The sequence below is a fragment of the Pieris brassicae genome, chromosome 12, assembly GCF_905147105.1.
Source record: "Pieris brassicae chromosome 12, ilPieBrab1.1, whole genome shotgun sequence".
Lineage (NCBI taxonomy): Eukaryota > Metazoa > Arthropoda > Insecta > Lepidoptera > Pieridae > Pieris > Pieris brassicae.
The window spans coordinates 10,133,816-10,156,557 of record NC_059676.1 but is presented as its reverse complement, the minus strand read 5'-3'; the positions used below and the strand labels follow the sequence as shown (position 1 = coordinate 10,156,557).

Below are 22,742 nucleotides of genomic sequence, written 5' to 3'. Positions count from 1 at the left end.
AACATATTTGACGTACCGAACTAGTGCTTAGTTTCGTTTTTGTATCTTGCCCTTGACTAAATATAGACTGAGTTGCTCTTTTTAGAAATCAAATAATTTGACAATAGACGTTATTAATGGACGAAGTGAATTATTTGTTTACATAAATAAGGATTATTTACAAATAGTAAGGGAATGTCGATTTTATAATGTAAAAAATGGCGTTTATATAAATACTGAACATAAATAATTAATCTAAATGAATCACAATAAAAATTAACCTAAATATTAGCACAACATTAAATTATATAAAGGCTTATATAAGACCTTAATTTTTAATTACAATAATTTAAAAAACATATCTAAATCTTACTACCAATTTAGTTCTGAAACCGCCGAAAGGTAATCGGAGGCGTTTATTGTTTATGGCCTCTTATTGCATTACACTGTCAAGGAGGCCTCGAATCAAACGTAATATAATGATGGGTAATTAATGATGAATTTTTTTTTATCGAAAAAGGGGTAAACGGGCCGTTCCTTATGTTAAGTGATACCGCTGCCCTCAATGACAGAGGGCTTACGAGTGCGTTCCTATTTCTTAATACGTAAAATTGGTTCGGAAATACTTCAGTGGGCAGCTGGTTCCACATAGTAGTGGTTCACGGCAGAAACAGCCTAACGCTAAGTTGTGGAACGTCGGACATCAAGGTGATAAGGGTAGAATTTCGTATTCCTCGACGTCCGATGATGAAACTCAGCCCCAGTTAACCCGAACAACTCCTCTGAACACACTCCATAGTAAATGTGGTAGGAGATATATAGTGACCCCACTACGCAACGCCAAAAATGTTAGCGCGTATTTGATAAATCACAATAAAGCAAAACGCGGTATTGTTGTGTTTTGTCTCACATTCTCGGTTTTTAAAACCAACTATTCTAATCTATCACAGTCATTTAAGGTACAATTTCTAACTGTAGGTATTGTTCTATAAAAATACTGTATTTTATATCAATTTTATCTTTAATCATGTTTGTTGCTAAATTACAATCGATGAGAAAAGATAATTCTGAATATGTTGTGGACCGAAATTATAGGCTATTTTATTTATACGTTTCGGTCACGAGGCAAAGGAATGAAGGTTAGCTGAGAAAAATTAAGGCCATAATATGTCATTGTATTTGATTGCACATGAACCATGCTATCTGTTTGACAAATTGTTAAAAGCCTCAAATAATCCTCCTCGACTATTTCTATGAAAAACAGAAGCATGTATTGACGCATGCTTTGTAAATTTCTGTTCAAATATTTGAATTTTTATTTTAAATTATAAAACTATATAAGGTATCGGACAGATTTGAAGAAGAAGAAAGTGCTGTTTCATCAAATCAATGAAAACGATGGAGAAATTCTTGGAATTGAGCTTCTAATTGCTACCACGTCCACCTTAATCTCCAGATTTGCCCCCCCCCGCTTTTATTTTCCTCATGAGAAGCTCGCATGACAGAAATTTTGCACTGATCAAGAGGTAATCAGGTACCGAAACTGAAGCCTATTTTGAGGCTAAAGACAACTATAAAAATGATATCGAAAAATCTCATGACCGTTATAATCGTTGTCGAAGGCATCTTGTTTAAAAGTAAAAGATTTTTCTAAGTTCAACCCATACACTTGTTTTCCATTGATGAAGTCATGTGACATTTCGGCGTCACAACAGCGCCCCCACCTCTCTAAATTTTTTTATAAAATAATATTTAATATCAAAAAATATCTGAGCCGTTAATTTAAAATTATTGAACACAAGAATATACACTCTACCACATTCGAACACGATTTATAACAATCATAATTTAATCGCGCTTGAATCAATAAAGTGTAATTTCTTAGTGCCAAGTAAAAACACAATGACACAAAAGTAAATAAGCAGTAGCGACAATTAGATGGCCTATCATAACCGGAAATCCGATCTTGAAGAATTGTACGAATGAAATTTTGTATCCGTGTTGCTCGGCCACACCTGCGCACACTACATTCGCGCTTGCGCCGATTAGTGTCCCGTTTCCTGAAATTATACCACACTTTTAAATATCTACCGTAGCCTAACTATAGCCAAACTTGTTGATTGAAAAACGCTGGAGTGAGTGTAATATTACTCGGAAGTCTCGCGTTTCATTTCCGGCAAAATGGTAATGTTTGTAGTTCGTATCAGAAGAACAAGTAAAGAACTGATTATAAACAGAATTAGTCAGTGGATCAGACGTTGGTCGACTCGAGGTTACATTCCCTTTGTTTCCCCCTAAATCAAAATGTATCCTAAGGTTACATAATAAAGTATGAACAGACGTCCACAATACATAATGGAGATGTTTTTCCCAATTTCATTTTAGTATTAACTTTACATTACATTAACTTAAAACAGGAGTCAAAATATCGTGTATTGATTATAATTAGTCATCTACATCCCGAACCAATGATAAACGACTCGTTTTTCCGTTTCCAATAATCCAACGAAACGTTATTTCATTTTCTCATAGAGCTTATGCTTTCGACACGGTCAAGCAGATCATCTTTTAAGTTTCGTCAAACTTACCTCCCAAACAGGCGCCAAACGACAAAGCCCAGATGAGAGGCTGTATGGGCAGATTCAGCGTCGGATTGGATCCTAAAGTGGTCACAACTCGTACCATCATTGTTGTTAGTGGTATGTTATCAACAAACGCTGATGACACACCTGATACCTGGAACAAGGTGGAGAATATCATAAGAGAACCGGCACATGGAGTAAGATTCAAAGATGGAGCATGGGCAGATCGTGAATTTGTGGGGGATTATTATTACGGTGAAGTCGTATCAGTCGCACACGCGACTGAAAACAAGCGAGGGGGAATTCCCTGATCCGTTCGATAGTCGCGCATTGAACATGAGTTGATTGATATCAGCGATTCCAACGCTATGATTGGATTTTTTAAATTCTCAGGTTTTTTTAAATTCAAAATATCGCCTATTTGGTTCATCTGATGTGCCAGTGATAGTCAGAAGGCTGGCTTAAAAGGCTGGCAAAGCACTTGCAAAGTGCTTTGCCAGCCTTTTAAGTATTGGTACGTTCGTTTCTTGAAGAAAGCCTAAGTCGAATTGGACTTAAATTCCAAGTGACGTGAAGTTTGACTAATGAAGCATGTTTTGCGATTCCAGAGAATGTTATTGAACTTGATTTAAATAATCATTTTGTGTCTAATATTATATATTATGAAGTAATACAAGCTAGCCTTCTTACGCAATTCCATTCAAATTTATTATTATTCCATTAAATTCATATTTACCCAGGTTGATATTCAGTAGTGAGCTGAACCATTAAAAATAGCGTTGTTAAGCACCTATTGGGTACATAATCTAAACTGTTAAGCAAAAAATTACTAAACGAATATTGGAAGTATAACTATACAACTCTAACCTACTTATACAACTCCAATTAACAGTAAGTTACTATTTGAGTAGAGAGGCAGAGCATAGAGAACAGTGGAAAGCACAAGACGAGGCCTTTGCCAAGAGTTACACCGAACTTCGAGATATACTGTAGTGAAAATATATTAAAGATCACAGATCTCAGAGTTTCGGAATATAAAGGCTGTATTATTATTATAATTGTAACCGACACCGACATAATACACCGACAAAAATAGATTATATATTATCAAAGTCAAAAATCATTTATTCACATAGTTAACATAATGTACACTTATGAACGTCAACAAAAAATAAATGTACACTAAATGCTTCTAATTTTACATTCACTGCCAGTTCTCAAATAAAGGGCATAGAACGGAAGAGAAGAACTGACATGACATTTTTTTTTATGTAATAGCAGGCAAACGGGCAAGAGGCTCACCTGATGTGAAACGATACCGCCGCCCATGGACACTCACATTGCCAGAAGGCTCGCAAGTGCGTTGCCGGCCTTTCAAGAATTGGTACGCTCTTTTCTTGAAGGACCCTAAGTCGAATTGGTTCGGAAATACTTCACTGGGCAGCTGGTTCCACATAGTGGTGGTGCGCGGCAAAAACTGCCTTAGAAAACGCTCAGTTGTGGAACGACGGACGTCGAGGTGATACGGATGGTATTTTGTATTTTGCCTTGACGTCCGATAATGAAACTCAGCTGTGGGTATTAGACTGAACAACTCTTCTGAACACTCCCCATGGTAAATGCGGTAGAAGATGCAGAGGGACCCAACATCTCTACGCAACGCCAAGGGATCAAGCCGCACGGAAAGTGATTGGTCGTCGACGATTCGAACCGCTCTTCGTTGAATACGGATTCTAGTGGAACGAGCTGGTACTGGGGAGCTCCCGCCCAGAGGTGAGAACAGTATTCCATGTGGGGCCGAATTTGCGCTTTATAGAGTTGCAAGCGGCGGCCCGGAGTGAAGTACCGTCTCGCCTTGCTGAGCACACCAAGCTTTTTGGAGGCTAATTTAGCCTTCCCTTCCAAATGACCGCGAAACTGGACGTTATTCGATATGTCAACGCCCAATATTCCGATGTTAGCTGAGGCTTTAAGGAGAGTGCCTTCAAAGAGGGGAGTAGCGACAAAGGGAGTTTTTTAGGGGAAAACGCGCATACTTGTGTCTTCTTGGGGTTAAATTGGACTAGATTTAGTCTACCCCAGTCCGAGATAATATATCGGGGAGCATAATTTATCGGGGAGCCCATAGTCTGGAAGCTTCGAGAGCAGTGCTCTATGCCACACCCGATCGAAGGCTTTCGCTATGTCCAAACTTACCGCCAGCGCCTCCCCCTTGGACTCAATTGCCTCTGCCCACCTATGTGTAAGGTATACAAGGAGGTCACCAGCTGAGCGACCACGACGAAAGCCGTACTGAGAATCGCTAATCAGCTGGCTGCCCTCTAGATACCTCTAGAGCTGACCGTTAATAATGGTTTCCATTATTTTGGAGAACAAGGAGGTTATTGCGATTGGGCGATAGTTGGACGGATCAGAGCGATCGCCTTTTTTAGGGATCGGATGTATCAAAGCTGTCTTCCAGCACTTCGGAACAGTGTTGAGGGAGAAAAGGTACCGGAAAAGGCGCGTTAGGACCGGAGCCAACTCAGGAGCACAAGTACGCAGCACAATTGGGGAGATGCCATCAGGCCCGCTCGACTTATGGATGTCCAGGGAAAATAAATGTTTACGGATAGCACGTTGCCGGAATGTAACTTCAGGCATCGTAGTATCACACCGCAATAATGTCGGTGGTTCCTTTCCCTGATCATCCAAAGTTGAGTTCGACGCAAAGAGACATCCACACAGTGCCACACACGGCGACAGCCCGCAAAGCTAGGCCGTAAAGGGCGCGTGAGCGGCACAATGCTCCGTACTACACAATGATCTGATGAACCCAATGGCGGGTCAACAGAGACTTGGTAGGTCTCCGGATGTAAAGTCAGCAGAAGGTCCAACAAAGAAGGTTTATGACTATCCACATCTAGTATTCGCGTAATCGCAGGGACCATTTGCGTCAAGTCGTAGGCTAAAGCAAAGTCGTGAAAGGATCTTCCCGCGTCATCGGTGATTTCAGAGCCGAGCCAATCGGCATGGTGGGCGTTAAAATCGCCAAGTATCACGATTTCAGCGGTTGGAATCCCTTCGAGCAGGGAATCTGTAGCCATTTGGATGTGCTCAATGAGTCGGTCAGTTTCGGTATTTCCGCTATGGGACCTATACAGGCATGCGTAGAATCGCGGATGGTCATCGCCGTCTACACGCAGCCAGAGGTTAGATAGGTCCCTTCCTTCAAGCGTCCCGAGGCGACGAGAACAGATATCCTCTCTGACGTACACGCAAACTCCAGCCCGCAGCACAAATGAATGTTCCAATTTGTACCCCGGGTAGGAGAGGTAAGAAGTATCAGCCGGGGAGGAAATCTGAGTCTCGGTAAGAAAGAGCAAGGCCGGCTTCGCAGTCTCTAAATGATAGTGGACAGCGTGGATGTTGGAGTTGAGCCCCCTAATATTTGTGAAGTCCACGGCGAGTGTGGATGGGGGTGCCTTTGTTGGATTGCTCCGTTTGCCCCGAGACCGATAATTTTTTTTTTTAAAGAGCGCAGAATTGCCCCCCCAGAATACGAAGGGCAGCCTGTGCGTCCACCACCGCAAGCGCGTGTGGTACCCCCCTGGGGTAGATTCTGTTTCTTCTGCACCTTCATATTTCTTGTAGAGGGGCGGGGGGGGGTGGTCTCCGGGAATCTTGCTCACCGCACGAAACGCGAGTACAAGAAGGCGAACCTTTTGTATCACTTTACGCCGGTTTTCTGAAAGACAGTGGTACTGCCCCGGTCGTGCCTGCCCGTTTGGCTTAAGCCAGGAGGCAACAGCATGGCACTCCCACTAGGAAGGGATTGACGGATTGCGCTGGTGAAATAACCTCTGTTACAGGTTATTTCACCAGTGGGCGATGGGGTCGTCACGTCCCGACGCCAACATTTTGTATTCACAACGTTTGGAAGGAGCTGCAACCATCACACCATGTTCCACATGACATCAGCAGGAGGCACGCACGCACTTACATTCTCGTGGGAACAACACGCAAATACATAGTCAAAAATAACTAACATCACCGCATACACGAATTCTAGTACGACCATTTTATATTAAAACAGTAGAGGATGTTGACGATCGCCCCAGAGTCCGGAAGTGCAGCTGAGAGATTCAGTCGTGTTACCTCTGTATACTAGAGCAATTTATATCCAAGCACTAGGGTGGTTTAAATATTCATTTATTCATACGCCTTAGCAAGCAGTTTTACTTTAATGTACGATTTAAATTTATTTATTGACAAAACTTGTATCTCACTAGGGATTTTGTTGAAAAAACGTATACAATTAACTTGGAAATAATTACTCGTTTTATCCAGCCTTGTGGTTGGTGCGCTAATTTTGTCTTTATTACTAGTACTATAATTATGGAGGCTACTATTATTTTTAAAGGTATCTTTATTCCGCACATACAAAATATTCTAAGAAATATATTGACTTGCCAAAGTCAATAATGATGTGATGTACGTTAAAACAAATAAATAAGTCTTACCCATAGGAGTAGAATCAATGCAACTGCCAGTCGTGATCCTTCATCAACTTTCAGAATGAGAGCTTCCGTCAAACCTCCGATAAACTCTATAAGTCCCAGCTTTGACAACGCCTGAAAAAATATATAGTTATACATACAAAAATATATGGATACACGTGTTAGTACAATTTTCAGATATTAAGAGCAAGGAAATACAAAATATTTATCTGCCGTTACAAATAACTCAACGCGACACCTATTTACATATATATCACATTCAAGACAATATATAAACAGAAAAATATAAAACAAAATGCTAGGAAGTAAATAATTTTATAGTGGTAAGTGTGTTGAGTATCTAAGAGCAGTGCTGGCCTCAGAATGCGACTCTCATCCCTGAGGTCGTAGGTTCGATCCCCGGACGTGCACCAATGGACTTTCTTTCTTGTGCACATTTAAAATTCGTCCGAACAGTGAAGGAAAACATCGTGAGGAAACCGGCTTGCTTTAGACCCAAAAAGTCGACGGCGTGCGTCAGGCACAGAATGCTGATCACCTACTTGCCTATTAGATTAACAAATGATCACGAAAGAGATACCGAAATCTGAGGCCCAGGCCTAAAAAGGTAGTAACACCATTGATTATTATTATTGTAAGTTCTAATGTACATGCGGTTTCAGGTTTGATCTCTGGGGATAGGAATAAAATCGGCGGCAGCCGTGTCTCTGTTTTATTGTTAGAACTTTGTTAGTAATTCCTAGAAATGTAAACTGAACCGAGGAAAGTTTAGTTTTTATTTTAACGGAAACTCCCTCTGAACTCTTGGTAAGATACAAATGTCAAATGAAATGGCTGAATTCCCACACCCATACCTCCATCAGCACAAACAGAGCAGCAAAGAACAGAAGCGTGGACCATTCAACTCTATGCAGTATAGGCTCCAGGTCCTCGCGATCTGCCAGCGTGAGAAGCAATATGGCACCAAGGAGTGCTGTCCAGCCTAGGGACACTCTGTCTGTGAAATACATAAATCTTAAGCTAGTCTAGTGTGTTTATTTAATATACAAGATGGCGCTAACAGCATTCGGAGTTGACAGAAGTCATCGGGAATGAATTTAACATTGATTAGTTATTTGGTAAAAAGCTTAAAAAGGTATTGATAATTTAATGTAATTTCTTTATTTCCAAGTAGGATAGTGTTATCGTGGTTTGTTTCACGTTCCTCACATCAACACCAACTATGCAAAAACCTCAATTTTGTATCCCTCAGCCCGGATATACTATGACCAATACACCTTGACGTGTTTGAGCTGTCGCGGAATATGGTTAAAATGAGTATTAATAATATCCATAGCGCAAAATCACCTCCATCATGAGCACACCCCACATACACAACTTCACGTTCATTCCCTTTAACACATGACAGCCAAATTGGGTATTACTAAGTTAACCTGTTTACTGTATACGTGTATCTTTGACTATATCTTCAGTATCCGTTTTTTGTTATATATAAATTATGTTAGCTTGTTTAAATAAATAGTAAACAATAGTAATATCTTTATTTATATAATTCTACTATTATTATATAATTACTGCACTCCACTTAAACGGCTGAACTGATTTGAATGATTTACATACAATTAGGTGGATGGTTTAGATTCACAAATCAGTCCGGCAGATGGCGCTACAGTCGGTACTTTTATACTTTGTTTAATATTCTAATCGCCTGAAATGTCATGCCGTACAACGTCTGTTGGGTCCGCTTTTAACTATATAGAAAAAGGAAGTAGGGCCTCGACCCTCACTTCTTATAACAAGTTAATATAGACTTACTTAGTTCTGGTAACGAGTGCAGGAAGAAGACAACAACGACGAACGTGATGGCAAACGTTGCCTTCAGCAGAAGTGGCATGTCACGAATTTTGTACTGAAAAACAAAAGAAATACAACTTATCTCTCTATAATCTACTAAGACAGCAGTGTTGGCCCTGGTATTCAGCGTGCGTATCTCATCCCTGAGGTCGTACTTTCGATCCCCGTCTGTACCAATAGGCTTCCTTTCTATGTGCAACACACGCTCGAAAGGAAACATCGTAAGAAAACCTTAGGCTCAAAACGTTGTCGGCGTGTGTCACACTATGGGTAACTTTACTTGTAAATAAACGATTTATTGAAGTGATAATCTACCGTCACATTTTTCGGTTACGCGCCATTTTTTTCTTGTTACTACCACGGTTGATTCGAACAGATTCGAAGCCATTAATAACAAAAATATATAATAACGATAATAATGATAGTAATAATTCTATTACAATTAATGAAATTCTGTAATAATCTTAGTAGTAATAAGGTAAAATTAAATAATTGTATTATTTGTATTCACGTCTATGATAATAAAAGCCTTGTGATAAACTTTATTTAATTTAACTTTATTTAACCAATTTCTGTAAATTTGCATATAGTAGATCATTTTTCAAAAAATAAGGTCATAAAGAAGTTTCACCTCTTACGTGTGTACACTACACATTTTTTGTTTTTTTTTATTCATAAATTTATTAAATATTCCTGAATTTTCTATCTTTCTCCGTCTATTTTGCAAGGGTAACCTAATTACCTTATCCTTAAGCTGCGTGAGGGTTGTGTGGAAGGTATCCTTGGGGCAGACTCTCTTACTGCTCTCTTTTACCATCACCTCCAGTTGAGCGTTCAATTTCCGCATCTTTCTTTCAAGTCTTTCTCTAACCACGTGCGTGTCTTTGCTTAGGTGAGGAAGAGATTCTATCGCCCGTCGCCATATAGATATTTGGTGGCGTAAATCTAAAGATTATAGAATACATCAAATTAATACAAACGCAATAGACAACTTATTAATACTAAAATTAAATGAAGACCAATCACACTCATTTGTCTCGGGCACCTAAAGAAATTTACCTTCTAATTGTCTGACGTGGTCTTGATAGTTGTAACTCTATTTAATTTAAACAAGTAAAAATCTTGCCATGCCAACCACTTTATTTTGCCGTGTACATCTGTTTTACAGAAATCATCAAAAATTTATAAAAAGTTGCCAGAATTCGCGCACACTTTTCGCGCATTTTTACAAAAGAGTTTATAAACAAAACAAAAAAAAAATTTTTTTTCAATAATTACATTCCTGTGAATTCAGACAAAGGGAAATTAAATAAACCAAACATAATATTGAGGGTATAGAAGATGTAAATGTTGCTTCCCTAAGTAAACGTTCTCTTTGTCTCTCTCCCGGCACTGCTAGCAATTGTGACGGCTTACCACGCACGGTTGTGATTATTTGGCATTATGGTCGATTATGATTTGTTACGAGACATTCATTTTATAAGATTTATTTCACTTAATGTGAATTTGAAACATCTATTGATAAAAAAGAATTGGTATATCGGTGATTTAGTATGAGAGACCAACATTTTATGGCTCGTAAAAAAATGGAGTCGGCGCGGGAATTTTTTCTAATTTTAATTCTTAGAATGTTTTTGAAGTCAAACTTCTTAATCGGCGTTGGTAAAAAAATTGCGTCACATTTTTCGGTATACACGATTAATAAGAAAAATATATAATAACGATAACAATGATAGTAATAATTCTATTACAATTAATAAAATTCTTATTAGTAATAAGGTAAAATGAAATAAAGGCATTATTTGTATTCATGTCTACGATAATAAAATCCTTTTGATAAACTTTATCTAATTTAACTTTATTCAACCAATTTCTGTAAAGTTGCATATTGTAGATCATTTTTCGAAAAATAATGTCATAAAGAAGTTAGACTTCTTATGTGTTCTTCATATTTTTGATATAACAGTGGGCAAACGGGCACGAGGACCCTAAGTGGTTAATGGTTCCGAAATACTTCAACTGAGCAACTGGTTCCTCAGTGATGGTGCGCGACGAGAAATAATTATTACGCGGTAATTGCCTGTTATCTTTGAACTTCTTCTATTAATCCCCAAGTAAAACACTTGACACTTGACCTGACAAATATAGAATGATGCTATATATAAATAAACAAAACCCTGAATTGACCTGTCCATCAAAGATGTTGGTAAACTAACCTGCTACTACACAAAACCAGTTCTTCAAGATTCATAATCAGTTCTCACCTTGTATGTCCCTTGGAACATTTAGTCTGAGTTTACTTGTGTCCCTGTAGATGAAGCGGAGCTGAAAGTACGTTTGTACGCAGACCAATAAAATACCTAGCGTCATATGCATCGTGAAGTTCGTGAAGTTGATACCCTGCAAAAAGTTAAAAATATTCAATGTACATGACTCCAAGGCAATTCGTTTTTTGAGCTAAAATTAAAAGATATATTTCGTCATATATACATGGCGATCTATCAACCCATCAACAATAAACATATCAACATCAATTATGCAAAAACTCCGTTTTGTATCGCGCAGTCCGGACATACAACGACCAATATTTAAGCCTTGACGTGTTTAAGTTATCGCGGGATATGGTTAAAATGAGTATTAAGAATATGCATAGCGCTGTATCACCTGCATCATGAGCACACCCCACATACACACCTTCACGTATTACTTAATTAAATGTATTGAATGATTTTTCCTTTTGTAAATATGTAAACCTTTTTGTAAATATTATGTATTTCATCTTTGGCTATATTTTTAGTGTAATTGTTTGTTTTTATAAATATTTTTTTGTTAGCTGTAGAGTTACGAAATAAATAAATACATAGTAAAGCTCTCAAGCGGGTTAAGCTTACATTATGCCTAAGATTATGTTTAGGATAATATTTGCCACAGAAAACCACGAAGTTACGAACTATATAGAACCTCCTGCCAAATCACAATAGACTCCTGGATGGAACTCCTTAGAATCAAGAGGAAGGGGCTGAAACACATTTAGGTGAATGGCTTCCTTTAATTTCTAAGCTTTCATCTCATGAGTTTTTTTTAATAAAAGTTACCTTCTAACGCAATGTTTCCCAACCATTTTTGTGCCCCGCCCCAACTAAACCTACCTAAAATTCACATACATAATCTTTAATACTAAAAAAGTCAGTTAAGGAATTTAATATTTAGGTTTTACTAAGACATTACTAGAAGAAGTTAATTTTCAAAATAACTGAATTTAATAAAGATTTTTCTATAATCATTTAGTGAGATCCTTGCGCTTGATGCTTGCTGCACAGAAATTATCTATCAGGTTCCAATTTATATTAGCTTCAGGCAAAAGTCTTCACGTTGTATTATATCCAACTGATTTCGATTAACAATTAAGACATTGTAAATTTTTATATGACATTTGCATGCATATATGGCTGATTGTGCGGATATTTATTATTGATCGATCTAACCACTGTACCACTATCTTGATAAATAAACGATTATTATTATAAAATTTCCCCCCCTGTGGGGCGTGGGCCTCACGCTGAGAAACACTGTTCTAACATATAATAGCACTTACTGCTTGCACTACTGCCCGATTCGATGCTATAATAACATTCGGTGGGTCTCCTACTGGAGTGGCCGTACCTCCAATGTTACTGAAGAGCACCATCGACATTAATATTGGCACAGGATCCATATCCATCACCTCACATAGTCTGAAAATAGATTAAAATTATTTTAATGTTTTGGCAGAGATAGAAATGACACAATATTACTAATCATTAAGCCAGTTTATTAAATGTTGTAACAAACGCTACTGAATCTTTCAGGCCGTTAGTTAAACGGCGCTGTTTAGTTAAAAGGCTGGACTGTTAATTGAACGGCAAATGAATCTAGGCTGCGATATATATACATTTAAACAATATCACTTTTGTGAGTTCTGACTGTTGTAACTGCGAACACATAAAAATGTCGATATTTTTGGAGATACGCGCAACGCCTTTTCCTAAGACACCTGATGCTTATAACACATTATAAGGCAAAATTGACGGTGTATTTTTGTCAACTGATTTTTGTTTTAATTTTTAATAATGGATATCAAATATGAATAATCATCGTGTCAGTCTGGCATTTAATCATACGGTCTTACTACTGGACCATTGAAACGCAAATCAAAAAATCATACATGTATGCAATAATAATCCGAATTCCCATCAAAATTAATGATTGCACAGCAAACTACTCAACTCAAAATATTACTAAATAAACTACAATTTATGTTCGCGGCGTACGGCTATTTAACTTAAAGCAAAGTTTTTTTACCAATGCTTTTTAAATTAAGCTTCTATTTGTGTATTACTTACAGCAGTTTTTCTAAATAAAACAGCATGTTATTCTTTTATTATCTTATTAATTATTAAGTACGACATAATGAGATCATAATTTTTTTTTAGATACAACTAGATTTTTCAGGCGTGTCTTGCTTTCGTGGGGCGCCCACGCTTCCTTTTTGCCCAATAGCTACATTTTTAGCTTCTGCAGGTGGTGCCACGTACTTGAGTCGGATCGCAAGACCGATGATAAGCTTGCACATATAATTCTTTAAAAAAATGCATTTTCCGTTCATCCAGGCGGTTTGTTTGGTGGCAAGGCAAGTCTCTAATACGTGAAAGCTTTCTGTAGCTTCTTCTTTAAGCTTTCTTTGTATCCATCAAAAGTTTCCCAATCTTGATTAAGTGGGATGTTACTTGCTATTAAGCTTAATACTAAGTATTTAGTTAGGGATCAGATTCTAAGAATTTGACATTTTTGTGAAGTTTCGCCCATTGATTGATACGCAAGAGTCCAGTCTTTCATTTCTATCGGAGGTACAGTTATAAGTGTCTTTGGTTTATGATTTTTCGACCATTCTTTGACCATGTTTGTTTGTTGCGACTGAAAGAAATCTAGACAAAGGTCTTTTATACCTCTATTGAATGACTCTAGTGCAATGTTTGTCACTGGACTATAATATTATTCAATTTGCCGAGCATGTCTTCTTAGAAATTACGATAAATATGATGAGCAGGTTTTGTGGTGCTTAATAATATATATGCTACTTGGATAGTTATTTTGGTATGACGACGCGTATTATCTACATGCGCTCTGGTTAATTTGCTGTGCAGTCAGTATTTATGATAAGCATGTAGTATTTTTGTACTTTAATAAATTTATTTGTATCGCATTACAAGGAAAAAAATAATATCATGCTGATGTATATTTTAGAATTATCTGCTGTACTTGTTTTGTTAAACATTTAGTTTATTGGTAGTGTCTTTTAATTGATGTAAAAAAGCATATAAATGCTGAAAAAATATTGATGTGCGATTATTTATTTGATGTCCAATTAATAACTTCCCATTCCTTTTTGTACACAATTAACTAATACAGTGAAGGCAATTATCGTGAGGTTTGTCTACTAGAAACCACTTGCCTGAGGTCGTACGTTCGATCCCCTGTGCAACAATAGACTTCCTTTCTATGTGCGCATTTAACATTCGCTCAAACGGTGAAAGAAACCGGCTTGCCTTAGACCCAGAAATCGACGGCGTACGTCAGGCACAGAGGGCTAACCTACTTGCCTATTACATTAATGATCAGAAATCTGAGGCCCAGACCTAAAAACATTGTACACCATTGAGTTTTTGTTAACGACACATAGAGGACTTAGAAGGAACTCTTTGTCTATGAAATGAAACAGTTGCAAGGACCCATAAAAGTTTGTAGCGTGCCTGTGTATCATTAGATTATAATACCTGATAGTTACAGGTGTCATGAGCAATACAGTGGTGACGTTATCTAGAAATGTTGACAGTAGAGCCGTGATGGCACACAGAACTGTGATAAGTGGCCATAGCTTGCCTTTGGTTACCTGTAACATATTATCATAACTTTGAACAAGGTTAAATCGCAAGTAGGAATTCGATTGGGGGTGAGCCTTCCCGAAAAAGGTATATAAAAATCAACTCCTGGCAGTTGAACAGATTAGAAACATTTTTTATTTAGCGGTGTTTCCAATTAAAACTTGCCAGAACTTACGACAAAATCATGACATATTAAGCGGCATTTTGCCTTTTCCCAAGAGCAGGGGCTTCAGCGTGCGACTCTCATCGCTGAGGTCGTAGGTTGGATTCCCTGCTGTGCACCAATGGAGTGTATTTCTATGTGCCTATTTAAAATTTGCTCGAACGGTTAAGAAAAAGATCGTGAGGAAATCGGCTTGCCTTAGACCCAAACAGTCGACGGCATGCGTCAAGCTCAGAATGCTAATCAGCTACTTGCCTATTAGAGTAACAAAAGTTCATGAAGCCGATATAGAAATCTGAGACCCAGACCTATAAAGGATGTAGCGCCATTGATTTGATTTTTTTGTATTTTCCAATTGTATAATTGAAATATCCTAATAATAAGAAAATATTACTTGTAGCGAGCTGCCGAAAAACCAGTGTTATAAATTTAAAGCTTACAACCCTGAGCATAGGTATTTCACTTAATAGGGTTCAGATCTTACACACCGAAATGCATTGTGATAATTAATAAACACATTTTATAAGTTGCCTGTTAAATTGTGGCTTGTTCTAAGAGCTTACTTAGCGTTTGTGAAAATTTAAATTCTATAATTAAAATCACTCGTCACTGGACTGACATCCCTATCTATTAATTAAATAACAATTAACATTAGAGATATCTTTATACTCTGTACATAAACTTATCTATAAGTAAATAAGTCTCCCACGCTTTGATGTCTCGTTTAATATACGGTTATGTATTTCGATCTTTTCTTTCTCTATATAGAGAGAATGAAAGAAAAAAAACCCGCTTATATATAAAGAAAATACGGACACAACTTTAATCAAAAATAGGTTAGGCCCAACAATGTTCCTGTTACCAGATATTTAAGAAATTCTCCTTTTAGAAGTACTCGTTTTGGCCCTAACTCCCCGAGATCCAGATTAAGCATTCTGATAAACGTTAGGCCAGGTCTTCTATATCTATTGTTATATAGTTTATAATTTACGAATATATGTATTTCTTTCTCTTCGTGTTTGTTATATCTAAGTGCTTGTCACATTGTAGTTCCTTATGTACCTATGTATCAGTGTGCCCAGAGACGGCAAGCTTTTGTAAATAAATGAATATAGTATCACACCTCAAATGTATAAACAGCCAAGAAGTCAAACATGCCAGTTTCCGCCATTATCGCAACCAGAATCATCATGCTGAAGAGTAGCAGCAGGGTCTCCACATCCAGCCACGAAATCAGCTCTGGCAGACTCGGTCTTTCACCGAGTATTGATATCACACCAAGCGCAGCTGTGGCTATGATAATAGCTGCCATTGTTCGGTTAATAATCTGAAAATTGAATAAAGACTAAGTCTTAACTAGAAGAACTATATTGATAATAAATTTTGAACTTGCGATGTGGTTGCTGTCTCTCAAAACAATTATTGTTTTTTCGGGAATAGAATCCAGAAATTTCAACGATGTTTATTCTGAATGATTGGAATAGGATGAAATTGGGCTTACTAATCACTATTTCAAATACAACAACGGCTACTGTCACCGCAACTTTGCTGATCGTTCAGTGTTACAACCTTTCTTTGTTAGGGAATTCATTTACAGACTCCCGCACCTGGAAAAGGGCTGGTTCTTTTAGGTAAGGTGCAATGGACCTAAAACCCAACAGCCCCATTTATTCGCTGTGGACAGGCAGGGTCATAGTTTCTTTCAATCTGTGCATCAAGATCTGCACAACTATAAGCTCGTGTATGTTTTATGGGATTTTAATGTTTATTCTTAATTTACCTAGTTACCTAATTAGCAGTACTGTTTGTATATTTAGTGCTATGCCAATCAAATGAATCGTAAAATGATTATCTCCTATGGCAAATCAACATTGAGCCTTAATTCAATATAATAAAGATTATAATTGCTAATAAAATGTATGTAAATATAATTTTATTGCACTATTCACATGTAATTATTATCTCATTTCCTCGTTTAAGATAACTGAACTTTGATATTACTTTAATTAGGTTCTATACACAGACTGTTATCTTTAACTAAAAATTTCTATGAAGTCACGTAAGTCCGACATGCCGGAACTCTGGAACTCCAATAGCTGTCCAGACTTTTTTAACAGATTTAAAAAACCAAGGAGGAGGTGCCCTTTCCAGCACCGGAATTCTTAAATTTTGTTGTATTAATTAATTTAATTTCTTGAATTTTTAAATTAAATATCTCTAGGAACGTCGGAACACACGGTGTTAAAACTCAATTTTGAAGACTGAATATTGGGAGTTACAGAGTACATCACTGTTGCATCTCAATTGAGAAAATTTCTGAATTAGTTAACCTTTGAAAATTCACGTTAATATTATGCCTAAAACTTTTCCGATTTAGAGACTGCTCGAAAAAAAATTAAAGTGACGAAAGGATCCACTAAAACTATATCTGAGCGCTATGGTCGTATATGGCAGGGTAACAGTTTCCCATATTCCGCCTCCGTCAACAGCGTCTGCTGCGAGCCCAACTTGCAAGTTGCCAAATCCGGTTCCAAGGTCGTATTAGAGTAATGGCGTCACCGTCAGTTTTATTTTGCATTTACATTAGAACTTCATGTAAGTGTAAATTATTGACATAGATATCCATTGTTCGTAAGTTGTTTACATAAACGAAAACAAAGATACTTCCAAGACTAACAAAATTGTTTCATTGCGTGAATTTAATTCTTATGAAGTATTTTATTTAACATTTTTTTTATTTAAAATTGTCACAATTGTTTACAAGAACATACAACGCTCAAATGAAATTTATAGAAATTGTATGAAGTGTTGTATGAGCTGATAACTACGGTAATATAGGTACTTCACGGAACTATCTAAAGCAAGTCAATTGCCATTCAAATTGAATCATTTATTTAAATCTAACCCTAGAAATTGATAAACAATTTCCTTTCTAAGCTATTATCTTCAATTTACCTCAAAAATAATCAGCACATACAATCCACAGAGCAGGATACAAGCGTAAATAACACCAGTTGCGGCATCGATTGGATCAATTGTGTAAGTAATTGTAAATGGCGCGCTCTCATTGGCCGTTGAGGTCATACGTAATGAAATGTCTGCGCTGCTATTCGTCGAAATTTTGAGTACGGACGATCTTGATTCGCCGATTGAAAAGTCAAAGTCCCCGTCTTGGAGTACGATTGGCCATTGTTTTGATACCTGTAAAGATTTTGTTAATATAATCACTGACTTATTTTGATATAAGATCCCAGAAGGAAGGACGTTTTGATCCCACCAGCCTGACAATTAAATTATAATTAAACTTGCAGACAGATCTAGATGAGATGTGTGCAATAACTGTTTGGCAATCGAAGAGACAGACACACACATGTCTGACCCATGCCCTAAAGGAAGATCAGCACAGCCAAATTTAAAACACAGATGTAAAGTCAACTATGATTTTTCATAGATTACAGATCCGAACCATTAATCAGATTAATGGTTTTTTTTTAAATATTTAATTTCTACATCGTAATTTATTAAAAAAACGCGTCAACGATAATAGTATACAACTAAATATTTCCAACACAAAAAACAAATAAGTCTTGTCATTTTAATTGAGTATATAGTTATTCTTGTTAAAAAATCAATTACAAACAAATTTAATGTTTCGAAACATTAGCTTGATAGATATTAATACATATATTTCGCAAAATAATATATCTAATTCCATTTTTAACGACACATTTTCCGGTCTTAGAATTACGCGCTAGTTTCCTTACGATGTTTTCTTTCATCGTATGCGCAAGTAATGATTGAGTTATTTGAAATTCCACCCGACTCACATCGACGTTCGTCGTTCTACATATGAGCGTTTTCTAAGGCAGTACAGCCGCGCACCACTATGTGGAACCAACTGCCCACTGAAGTATTTAAAAGGTCGGCAACGGATTGCGAGCTTCTGGCAATATGCCATTCTCACTTCTACCAGGTGAGCCTCCTGCCCGTTTGCCCCCTGTTTTATAAAAAGATATATTCACTTCCGGGATTCGCACGGATTCAAGACTATAAGGAATAAATATAACTACTATTACCTATTAATGAAAACATTACTTACCATACCAGTACTCATTTGCTCCAACCATACAACAAATTTATTGGACTCATTGAATTCGCTTCCATTAAGTTTATCTTCAGATTGTTCTGTCAAAAATGGTCCTTTCAGTTTTAAGTAAACTTCTAGGTCACTGCTCGACACGTTGAGTGAATATGCTAAAACAATTAATAATAACAATACCATCATTGTGAGAGGCTGGTGCCTATAATATGTACTAAAGAAGTGTTGTGATCGCCTTCCAACGCGGACAAAAAAATATACGAAGAGATACTATAATATGACTAAACTAAAGTAAAAAGAAGATAGAGTCTGGATGGATATATGAGTAATAACATAAATATGTGATTCAGATTGAGATTTGGTGAAATCTGAATTTTATTTATATTATTACTAGCGGACCCGACAGACTTCGTTCTGTCAAAAAGATTTGAAATGTGGCAGTTTTTTGTTCCTACCAATTTTAAAGTCGGCGCAAAAAAATCTGATGATAGGACGATGTGTGAGGTTCAGCTCGGGTGACCAGAGTATCTTCGCTTCCACGAACTTTGGCCACTCTTCTGTGGCCCACTAAAAAACCCCGACTGGGATGTCTGCTAAAGGGCTTCAAACTAAGAAGCGAACTTAGCGTTCAAACCTGATTGGAAAATAATCTAAAAGGATAGTGGGAACCGAAAAGTGACAAATATTTAAAAATTGTGGGCCTCATTGATATATTTTCCCATTAGTATGTATTTAAATAATTTTGCTCAGATAGGGATATTTAATTAATAATTCAAAAATTAAATCCTTTTTTTAACGCGATTTGTTTGACAGATGTAATGACGTGAAAACATATGCATTTTATGTTGCGTGCCAAAAATAAAATAAAAGAAATAATATCGCGAAGCCAACCAAATTAAAAATCAGTACTAATGATCTATAGCTCTCACATTTTTTGACTATTCAATTTGATCGCCGTGGCACTAGTGCTGCGGAAACGACTCGAAGGGTAAATGATGTGTATGGCGGTCATGTTGCAAAAGAAAACACAGTTCGTTTTTGGTTCGAACGTTTTCGTTCTGGAAATTTCGACTTGCAGAACAAGCCCCGCAGACGGCCTGCGCCCCAAGTTGATAATGAAGTATTAAAGGCTATTGTGGAAGCGAACCCATGGCAAAACCACGTCCGAGTTAGCTGTAGGCTGCGGTGTTAGTGATAAAACTGTTTTAATTCACTTGAAGCAAATTGAGAAGATTAAAAAGCTTGAAAGGTGGGTACCTCACGAATTGACTGAAGCAAACCGGCAAACGCGCGTCGACTGCTGCGTTACATTACTGAACCGGCATAATAATGAAGGTATTTTAAACCGAATCATTACCTGTGATGAAAAATGGATTCTTTACGATAATAGGAAGCGCTCAGCGCAATGGTAGGATCCTGGCCAGCCAGCCAAATCCTGCTCCAAGCGAAAATTAACCCCAAAAAAGTTACTTGTAAGCGTTTGGTGGACTAGTGCCGGTATTGTTCATTGGAGTTTTCTCAAATCTGGCCAGACTATTACGGCTGATGTCTATTGTCAGCAATTGCAAACCATGATGGAAAAGCTAGCGGCTAAACAACCTAGGCTGGTCAATCACTCCACGCCACTGCTACTTCACGACAACGCTAGACCACACACTGCACAACAGACGGCTACCAAATTAGAAGAGCTTCAATTGGAATGTCTAAGACATCCTCCGTACTCCCCGGACCTTGCTCCAACAGATTACCATTTTTTTCGAAATTTGGACAACTTCTTGCAAGGGAAAAAATTTAACTCTGATTAGAGTCAGTCCAAATCGCCTACACAGATTTAATTGAGTCCGACTGGTTTTCTTAGTAAAGGGATCAATGAACTACCTATGAGATGGCAAAAGTGCATAGAAAACAATGGTTCATACTTTGATTAATTAAATATACATATTATATTTAAAAATATTCGACTTTTTGTTCCTCCCATACAAAACGCCAATTTCATATGTAAGGACCTAATATATATAGATATTGACGAAAATCAAAGGTCCCAGCTGAAGTCTTTGTCACTTAATAACAACGTTATCGGCTACTACGACTATCGGTTTTTATGTCGCTTCGATATCGTTATAACAGATTTGGACTGTAAATTTGTTTAACATTTGTTATAAAATTAGCAAATGCAGCAACAAAAGCTACCTTTACCACCTGCAATGTAATGTTTTATTTTGTGTGTCAGAACGAGGGTTGATTTTATTAAATGCGTATAATTAGTGACGGAAAGTGACAAATAGGAATGAAGACGAGATTGCAAACTCAACTGTTTCGGCAGAGCAGGTCAGAGAGAGAGAGAGAGAGGATAACTGTTTAGGAAAAACGCCTTTTGTATGGCAATTAAGGTTTACAATAATTTACCAAAAGAACTAAAAAGATCTTCCGTCTTTAAATCTTACTTTTGGAAAAAAATATTCAATAAATGATTATTTGCATGAAACACTGTAGTTGATATACATTTAATACGATATGTACGATACAAATAATACAAGAATTGACCAATCCATATGACTTATAGTGTAAAATATAAAACTCCATTAAAGACAAATTTGCTCGCCATTGTATGGCAGAATATGCGAACTTACTATTGTACACCTTTGTGTAGCATATTCTTGCAATAAATTATTACTATTTTTTCATTTTGTGAGTCACCTTGTCTGACACTTATTATTTTCTGAGAATCTTTACATAGAATGACATTAAAACGATCTAAATTCCAGAGAAAGAGAATTGAAATTAGTCTTGACAAAACAAAAGTTACAACAATCTAAATAATATCCTTCTAGAATACGTTCAGTTAGGACTTTACAAAAGAAAAAAACACTTAAGAAATAGAAAGCTGAATAGCGATCAGTTGGATGCAGATATTGTATTAAAAATAAATCGATGCCTGGAGCAAGCTAAATGTAGAAAACCTGTGGGGGTCGTTTTTGTATTTTTGTTACTTACTGTTAAGCTTTATTGTTATTATAATGAAGAGTATACTGACAATTAAAATATGTCGCGTTAATTAACATCATTAAAGTATGTTTTGGTCCCTGAAAGAAATTTTAAAAGGAGTATTTTCCCTTCACTTCAAGTAAATTGTTTTGTATCTTACATATTCTGATACAAAACTACCGTGTACATAAATACAATAGTCAAAGCTAAACAATTAGCATAGAAGCAATTGAAATAAAAGATAATAATTTATTGCAAGAATATGGTACAATAGTAAGTTCGCATATTCTGGCACACACAATGGCGCGTAAATTTGTCTTTAAAGGAGTTTTAGATTTTACATTATTAGTCATATGAATTGGTCAATTCTTATATTATTTGTATCGTACATCTCATATACCAAATAAATCCAAGACTATGTTGACGATAAAGATGTATGGCGCTAATTCATCTCTGCATGTGCGGCTTCCCTGGCAATTTGCGCTGTGCAAGTGTGTGTATCTCATTTTACACTAACAGTAAAAACTCAATTTTCTTTTGCATTGTATAGAATCTCTGTATACCTTGCATTATATAAACTTCTCAGCCGATTATTACTATTGTAACCGAGTCTTTGTAAGCTAAACCATTGTTGAAAAGAGTGTCCATGGAGTTTCTTGC

General features: G+C 36.9%; 1 protein-coding gene across 9 annotated transcripts in view; it reads right to left on the bottom strand.

The window, feature by feature from the left end:
• Positions 1-303: 303 nt before the first annotated feature.
• LOC123717053 (P protein-like) overlaps positions 304-22,742 on the bottom strand; it is a 56,546-nt gene continuing 34,107 nt past the window's right edge. For all 9 annotated transcript variants that reach the window (XM_045672814.1, XM_045672815.1, XM_045672820.1 and 6 more), the window contains 12 exons: positions 19,098-19,252; positions 17,954-18,199; positions 16,122-16,325; positions 14,728-14,843; positions 12,510-12,648; positions 11,179-11,314; positions 9,657-9,859; positions 8,876-8,969; positions 7,915-8,057; positions 7,064-7,174; positions 2,568-2,715; positions 304-2,039 (listed from right to left, as the gene is read on the bottom strand). In XM_045672814.1, coding sequence (XP_045528770.1) covers positions 1,861-2,039; positions 2,568-2,715; positions 7,064-7,174; positions 7,915-8,057; positions 8,876-8,969; positions 9,657-9,859; positions 11,179-11,314; positions 12,510-12,648; positions 14,728-14,843; positions 16,122-16,325; positions 17,954-18,199; positions 19,098-19,252 — 1,874 coding nt within the window. In that variant the 3' untranslated portion in view covers positions 304-1,860. The remainder of the gene's footprint in view (positions 2,040-2,567; positions 2,716-7,063; positions 7,175-7,914; positions 8,058-8,875; positions 8,970-9,656; positions 9,860-11,178; positions 11,315-12,509; positions 12,649-14,727; positions 14,844-16,121; positions 16,326-17,953; positions 18,200-19,097; positions 19,253-22,742) is intronic.